At 37.1% G+C, this 7,852-nt stretch overlaps 1 protein-coding gene across 1 annotated transcript; it reads right to left on the minus strand.

Moving 5' to 3' along the window:
- Window positions 1-769: 769 nt before the first annotated feature.
- LOC127766727 (probable protein S-acyltransferase 14) lies at window positions 770-6,325 on the minus strand. The gene is made up of 7 exons (XM_052291852.1): window positions 5,893-6,325; window positions 4,584-4,827; window positions 4,389-4,480; window positions 3,037-3,160; window positions 2,866-2,951; window positions 2,687-2,752; window positions 770-1,268 (listed from the first exon to the last, which is right to left on the minus strand). Exons 1-7 carry the CDS (start codon window positions 6,103-6,105, stop codon window positions 1,143-1,145), a joined length of 951 nt encoding a protein of 316 aa, XP_052147812.1. The 5' UTR covers window positions 6,106-6,325; the 3' UTR covers window positions 770-1,142.
- Between the last annotated feature and the right edge of the window lie 1,527 nt (window positions 6,326-7,852).

Here is a 7,852-nt window from a genome sequence, read left to right on the forward strand (position 1 = left end):
TGAGGGAGTCAAATTACACTGGTTTCAATATTTTTGGGAGTCGTCATATCCGTTTTCTGGTTGAGGGATATGAATTAGATTCGGCGTACAATTAAGGAAGTCAAAGTGGACTTTTTCAAAGAGGAAACAGCCAAGTTGGTGGCATGATTGGACAAATTATTTCACACATAAGCAGAAAACTCCACAAAAATTTACAAGCCATAGAAGTTTATGAGCACAGTATGAGACGAAATTTGGAGCATTTTTTACATACAGAAGAAATTGGTGACTTGCGTGGTGAGAGCAACACCATCAATCAAAGAAGAAAAACAATCACGGAATGATCATAACTGGAAGAGATTTTCACATTAGAAGAGCAAGGAAAAAAAACATGTTAGTCGGATGGGACATTAGTCACAGATCAATTGTAAATATTTCTATTCTAGAGTGAAACAAGTACCGATCAAGTTCATCTTCTACTCCGATGAACTCCATCTGTTTTATTTTGTTGCGTTATAGTACTAGACTTTAACCTACACTGGCTTGGCTCTATTAAAACAACATTTATGTGATCCAAAATTATAATCTTAAATAAGTACTTTTAAATATAAATCTAATAAATTCAATTTTACGTCATAAAGATTATACCCTAATAGAGCAATTGTTGGCCAAAGCCTTGTCGTAACAAAACAAAATACATCATATATTCCTTTTTTAAACGGGTGCACTATTTTAAAATGACAAACTAATAAAATAACACTTAAACATCCAGTTCTCTAATTAACACAGGTTATCTTATCAACATGTCATGCTCTAATAACTGTACGTCTATTGCACAGCTCAAATCATTGTACATCATACATCTGGAAACCCACCTGAAACACACTAGAAAGAATTTACATCACATGCCTCTTTTAGCCACAATAGCAAGACCTCTACGTTCTTTGCCCAATCAGACAGCACAAGTGAATTACACAGGGTTTGAAAAGTAATTCTGGGAACACTCTCTTCGGAGGCCATGTAGTACCCAACCAGCAATGCTGTCAGTACTAAGGTGTACCTTTAAAAATATTTAACTCTACGATATCGGAAGGAAACCGTAAAATTTACATGGAACATATTTGGTGCATATGGGAAGTGAGGGCACAGGCGAAATTGTCCCATCACAATTCTTGCCCATCCAAATCTGTCCTGACAGGGTAATCAAGGCCCTGTAGAACTGGCATTCTTCTCAAATCCTCTTCTGAGTACGCAGGGATGAACCAATACCTCTTGTCATTTCCAAAAACCTGGTAACAGAACACTGTTTAGTTAGCTTTGCCTTTTGATAAAGTTATGTTCACTTATTCACATGTGGCTGACTGAGTTCAGTAGTGATGTCGGAATGGGGTTTTTCATGGCACGCAAAACAAGACAAGTCATTAGCGCACGTTTAATTGAGTATTAATTATTACAAACTTGAAAAATAGGTTATTTGATTTTTTTTTAAAAGAAACTTTTACATAAAAAGTTGTTTTTTTGCAAAAAGCACACCCTTTAACAGTTTGAGAAAGTGCTAATGGAAAACCCGGAAGTTGCCACCCCCTAAACTCACTACCAAACAGGGCTTTAACAGATAAGAATTGCAACCTTGCAGTAGAATGCTTAGCAAAAAAAGAAATAAAAATGAAAAAGAAGGCATATTTCAGATGTTGAAGATAACACATAGTACTAACTTGAATTAGTACTAGTGTACTACCAGGCTAGCGGCTTTGCTGGGTTATATTTTAGTAATACTGGCCAAAGTAACCATAAGTTAAATAAATATCATGGCCCTTGAGCACCTGTAAAATGCCACACTCGAAATGTATGGAACTCTAAATGACGGGCAGCTTAAAATATTAGAAGTTTGGAACAATATATACAATTTTCACAAATTAGAAATAGAAGTTCAAGTAAATTCTTAATTTGCCCTGGAGGTTGATCACATCCCTTATCTGTCCTTGCAGAACCGCTATTTGGATAAGGAAAATTTGGCACTTGTATGGGAAATGGGATAATAAAATGAGGAGTGAAAATGGGTGGATCTACCACAGAAGTCTAAATGAGGTCCACTTTTGATTTCTGAACTACTCTGGTTTACAACCTGTACTTTAATACCATTTAATTTACATCACACAACTGTTGGAATTGGTGCAAAATGCATCCAAAGTAGCTTTCTTGACTGGTTTTGGGTTTTGTGGTTGCCACATCATCATTTTTTTAATACAGTATGTCATTTATTACCTCATCTGGAAAAAAAGGAGCATTAATTTCCTTCCGTAAATTATCTGCCACATCAGCCTATGACTCTATGCATCATATATATGATGTCATATCATCCAAGACCACTCTCTAACCATCATATACATGATTTTGATAACTGGGGACGTTTTCTAATTAGCATTGGCATTCAGAATATGACCTCCCTCTGTCCCAAAATAAACAAACCTAGTACGGGATGTGTCACACCCTATACTACGTTTGTTTATTTTGGAACAGGTGGAGTAAACAAAAGGGATAGTAGAGGGGCCAAAAGTATGGCTTCCCTCTAAAATATCTGCATTTGTGCATGTCCTATAATCCCACCTCATCAAGGTGTATCAAGCCTTTAAACAAAGATAATTTCGCGTGCGCTTGCACCATTACAAGAAGTAACAGATTATTTAACATGTTCTGAAAGCCTAACCTGAATGAAATTCCTCTTCCGGCCAATATCATACATCCAGCGTGGCGTAGTTTTCTTTTCATATGCCTAAATAAAAAAATAATGTAACAAATTAATCTCACCTTGGAGATATCAAAAGTAAGTATTTAATAGACATTGATAAATACTTGAGTATTTAATTATACATTCTAGATACTTGCCTCAATTGTTGTTGTATTAGCAGAAACAAGTGAAACATGCATAATCATAAAACCCAGAACACTCAAGGAAAAGGCCAGGTTCAACACTGCAGAGAAAAAGAATATTATAAGCCAATCCTCAGTCAAACGTGCCCAAGAATAATTTCTCATGAATGAAAGTAATGCAATTACCAAAGGTGAGGAAAGTGGTTGCAAGTGCTGCAGGACTTCCTGGGATATCAATATCACTAAAGAAGGCTATGAAGTGAGGCAATAGAGAAAGGGTAACCAGTGTTGTCTCAAGGAAGGTGTAAAACTGCATGGAATCATTAAAAACATGAACTCAGCTTCAGAAATCAAAGGATCGAATAGCTGTGTGGAAGAAAAAAGGATAGTAGTCCAAAATAAGTCAAACGAAAGCACCACCAAGGCAGCAGCATTTATACTGCCAATATTAATATGTTATTATCAGAGAAGTGAACACACTAATTACTCTGATTTATATTTTTTTGCATTATTTTCTTCACTGCTATATAAGTGGAATCCCCAAGTAGATGAGAAAAGCAATAATTAATATTCAACAATAACACACTAATTACTCTGATGCATCAAAGCCACAAAAGCCACAGAAGATGCATATGCAGTGGGTCAGCAGCATGACAGAGGAGCTACCAACTGTTTGTTGGATTGCGTCTCCATTAGTTTAGTACTTAATATTTGGTTAGCTTGTTTATTAGCTTGTAAACATAATAATATGGAAACGTTATGCACCAGTGACCAATGACATGTCCGATATCAATACATCTTCAATACGCCTCCGATACGTATCGACCAAGTATTGTAAAATTAAATAGAAAAAAATAATTAGTTTTATGTTCTGATACATGGTCGATTCATCTCCGGCACATATGACATATGCGATATGGCCCGGCCCACATAGCCACATGATAAATCACATCCCCCTACACACCCCCACCAAAGCGCCATCCTTTTAGGAGCTAAGGATTGTCCTTGAGGTACATTGTACTTGCTTGCAATACATTATTGATTATTTTAGTTGTAAATAATTGAGAATTTGAAAGCATTTTTATTAAAATATGTAGACGTGTCGCCGTATCGGTATTTTTCTGAAAATGGTGAATCCGCAGATCGGTATTGTGTCGTGTTGACGCATCTATGTCCTTGCATCATAGATCCACCCCTCTAGCTAATAACATCGAATAGAAGAAGCATTTTAAGTATTCATGGTGGCTTAAATTGATTATACATTTCACGTGCGTGTGTGTGGTTTGGGGTGGATGGACATAGTTTGCTGTATAAGATCTTGATTTGTCAACACAGTGCATAAAAATAGACTGGGCAAAATGAAACCAGTCTCATTGCAAAAGATAGGGTTAAAGCAATAACAAAAAAAAAAATCTGCATATTTCACTAGCATGACAATAAATAACAGCCTGTGAATATGTTAAAAATAACAAAACTCCAAAGCCTATCTCCCTTCTAAACACATCCTAAGAAATATATCAATTACAGTAATATCATACCAGGAAGAGAAGAAAGTATTTGTAGTTTAGTGCCCCAACACAATTAACAACCCATACACAATGATGATCCATCTTAAGAACACATCTTCCACCTGAAACCATGATTAGTGATAAATACACAATATTGTTGACTATACAATTCATAATAACTAGAACAACAAAAAATTGATCCTGAAGAATAAATCAACAACTTACAAACAGAGCAATGATGGCATCGAGGTGGCTTCATCTGGTTGCACTTCCTACAATACCTAGCCCTTGGATGTCCTGTGTCATTGTGAGCGATAGATTGTTGCGAGTTTACCTGGCTATTGAAATCTAAGCCAGAAAGGGGGGCAGTTTCTCCCCTCTCCTCATCAAAGTCGAGATTCCAATTTGGTGGAACAGAACCAGGGTCGGTGAATACAACAGAAAAGTAGCTCCATAAAAGCATAACAAGCTACAATGAGAAATAAACTAATTAGTGTCAAAAGCAAATATGCGGGAAAAAATTGAAACGGTGCGAAAATGTTTAATATTACAGGGCTAATGTTTATAGTCAACTATTCTTCGCATCCAATTTTTGAGTTAATATTGTGATTCTTAATCATTATAGCATCAATATTGCATTTTGTTCACCTCATTTTGCACTTTCCTTTCTTAACTTCTCAGTACAATCCATCCGCATTTCAACAATGTGGGTAGTGTATATCAGGAAACATCTAATATGTTGTCAAGAAGCATGATAGGAAAATAAATACTAGACCATGGACATAACAGCTCAATTGTCCGAACATGTATCCAGCTCACTCGTAGCCACTCCTACTTAGTGCAAAAAATCTGAGGAAATACAACGAGGGCTACTTAGTACTGATTGGTATCAGGGCTACTTAGTACTAATTGGTATCAAAACAAAGGTGGAAAAAAACAAAATCAAAACAGTGCGAATATGTCCAATATAACGGGGGCTAGTATTTATAATAAACTATTTCGGGCAAGGAAACTTCAGTTAACATTGCGGTTCTCTAATCAATATAGCATCAACATTGCATTTTATCAACTCATTCTGCCGCTTTTTTATCCTTAAATCTATCACTGCAACCCATATCCATTTCAACAATGTAGCAAGCATACATCATAGGCAAATCATGTATTTTGTCCAGAAACATATATTAGGAAAATAATTACTTATACCATGGCAACAACAGATTAATTTATCGGCAAATCCAGTATTTTGTACAGAAGCATATATTAGGCAAACAATTACTAGATCACGGTCGCAATAGATCAATTTATCCAAATCAGTATCCAGCCTGCATATAGCCACTCCAACCAAGTACCCCAAAAAAAAACAACCAACACAGATAACAAAATTTTCGACCTGTATCCTAACATTGCTCCAAAAACACTCAATCTCTCGTCTACTTGCGAGATTCGACCCAACCAGCTAATCGTTTTCACCGTTTTTGACACCCAAACCCCCCCCCCCCCCCCCCCCCCCTTAAGAGTTCGAGCCAATAGTTACCAGGAAGTGGAAGAGGAGCAGGACGACGAGCGCGAGGAGGGTGCTGGCGCCGCCGGCGAAGAGCGCGGGGCCGTAGTTGTACACCACGACCGCGTAGTAGGTGACCCCGACGATGGAGAGGACGAGCAGGATCATGATGGAGCCCAGCCCCCTCAGCGCCGTGCAGAACCTGAACACGTTCCACGCCATCGTGGCGCCCGCGGATCTGTGCATCTCTCCCCACCTCCCCCGCCCGCGCAGCAGCAGCAGCCGACGCACGCCTCCGCCGCCCTGCGGCTCCCCGCTGGCGAGGGGATTAGGGAAGAAGGCGCCGCCGCCGCCGCCGCGCTTCGCCGGCGAGGGGGATTAGGGAAGAAGGATTTGGAGATGGAAGAAGACAGGGGAATGGCAAAGGTTAGAGGTGGAGTACGCGGGCGGTCAGGTCGTCTTCTCTCAGCTCCGCGTTTTTACTTTGAAAAAGAAATCGCACAAAAAAGATCGTTTAGAGGGATTTCTAGATGAACCATAAAATAAAATTGAAACTAAATTAAAATTGTTGGGTAAGGGTTAACTGAAAATAGTCAAATTTGTTCAAATCGGAATCGGTTAGAACTTAGGATTATCTGATTATGATTCGGTGAGGTTTCAGTACCAAACTTTTTAAAAAAAAAAAAGACATATGACTATATGAGTGGGTATTTTATGGAAACCGTTTGGCTATGCCGGTGCCGCCGGCGCTCGTAGGATGGAGATCGGTGCAGATGGTGAATTCAAATTCGAGACAAAAGTGTGATGGAAGCGGAATAATATACCCGCATCATTGCTGGTGGTAGGATGGAGATTGATGCGCGCAGCGAGCGAGGAGACGGGAGTCGAGGTTGAGAGGATGGGGAAGGTCGATTGGGTGGCTAGGGTGGTGACATGGGTCAACAGGTCCGTTGGTGGAAAAAGTCCCATTTGTATCCCTCGACGATTCTTTATAGTAACTCTGGTTAACAATACCTTGTCGAAAATGTAAAAAGTTCGGTCAATAGTTACTCCTTCTAGACTACCGGCTCCTACTCCAACAGTCCAACCATACTTTGAGTTGTAGAACTGTTCTTGTGTAATTGTGTTTTTCTTTAAGCTAGGTGATATTGTCCAACTATCTTGTGGTTAGTATTAATCCATCATTCACACTAGAATTAAAAAGGATTTTTTTTATTTGCACGTTTCCCAAGATACATTTTATGCAAAAAAAAATCCTATATATCTATTATATTATTAAAAAGCCTTAAAAGGAGGCACCACGTTCGCTGTGTGGGCTATAAATTCCCACATTAATCGGAGAAAAAGAAAAAAAAAGGAGAGTCCAAGTAAAAATACAATCTAAAAATAGCTGAAATTCGGAATTAAAAATAAGCAATATTGAAAGAAGTTTCCATATAATAACCCAATACGAGATTAATTAAAATTCGAAATAAAAATAAAATAAAATAAAATCCAAAATTAGAAAGGAAAGGAGAATCCAAGTAGAAATACAATTTAAAAATAGCTGAAATTCGGAATTAAAAATAAGCAATATTGAAAGAAGTTTCCATATAAGAATCCAATACTAGATTAATCAAAATTCGAAATAAAAATAAAATAAAATCTAATATTAGAAAAGAAAATTAGAGTCCAAGTAGGAATACAATTTAAAAATAGCTGAAATTCGGAATTAAAAATAAGAAATATTAAAAGAAGAGTCCATGTCAGAACCTAATATGAGATTAATTAAAATTCGGAATAAAAATAAATAAATCCAAAACTAGCAAAAGAAAATAAAAGAAGAGTTCAAGTAGGAATACAATTTAAATTTGGCTGAAATTCAGAATTAAAAATAAGAAATATTGAAAGAAGAATCCATATAAGAACCCAATACGAGATTAATTAAAATTTAGAATAAAAAATAAAATAATATCCAAAATTAGAAAAAATAAAATAGAGTTCAAGGAATACA

The sequence above is a fragment of the Oryza glaberrima genome, chromosome 3, assembly GCF_000147395.1.
Source record: "Oryza glaberrima chromosome 3, OglaRS2, whole genome shotgun sequence".
NCBI classification, from domain to species: Eukaryota; Viridiplantae; Streptophyta; class Magnoliopsida; order Poales; family Poaceae; genus Oryza; species Oryza glaberrima.

Excerpts from the sequence above, each read along its gene's own strand:
- LOC127766727 (XM_052291852.1), bottom strand. The coding sequence starts at position 6,105 with ATGCACAGATCCGCGGGCGCCACGATGGCGTGGAACGTGTTCAGGTTC. Across the intron at positions 4,828-5,892 it reads TGCTCCTCTTCCACTTCCTG|CTTGTTATGCTTTTATGGAG; the intron begins GTAACTATTGGC and ends TTCTCATTGTAG. Across the intron at positions 2,753-2,865 it reads CTAATACAACAACAATTGAG|GCATATGAAAAGAAAACTAC; the intron begins GCAAGTATCTAG and ends TTTTTTATTTAG.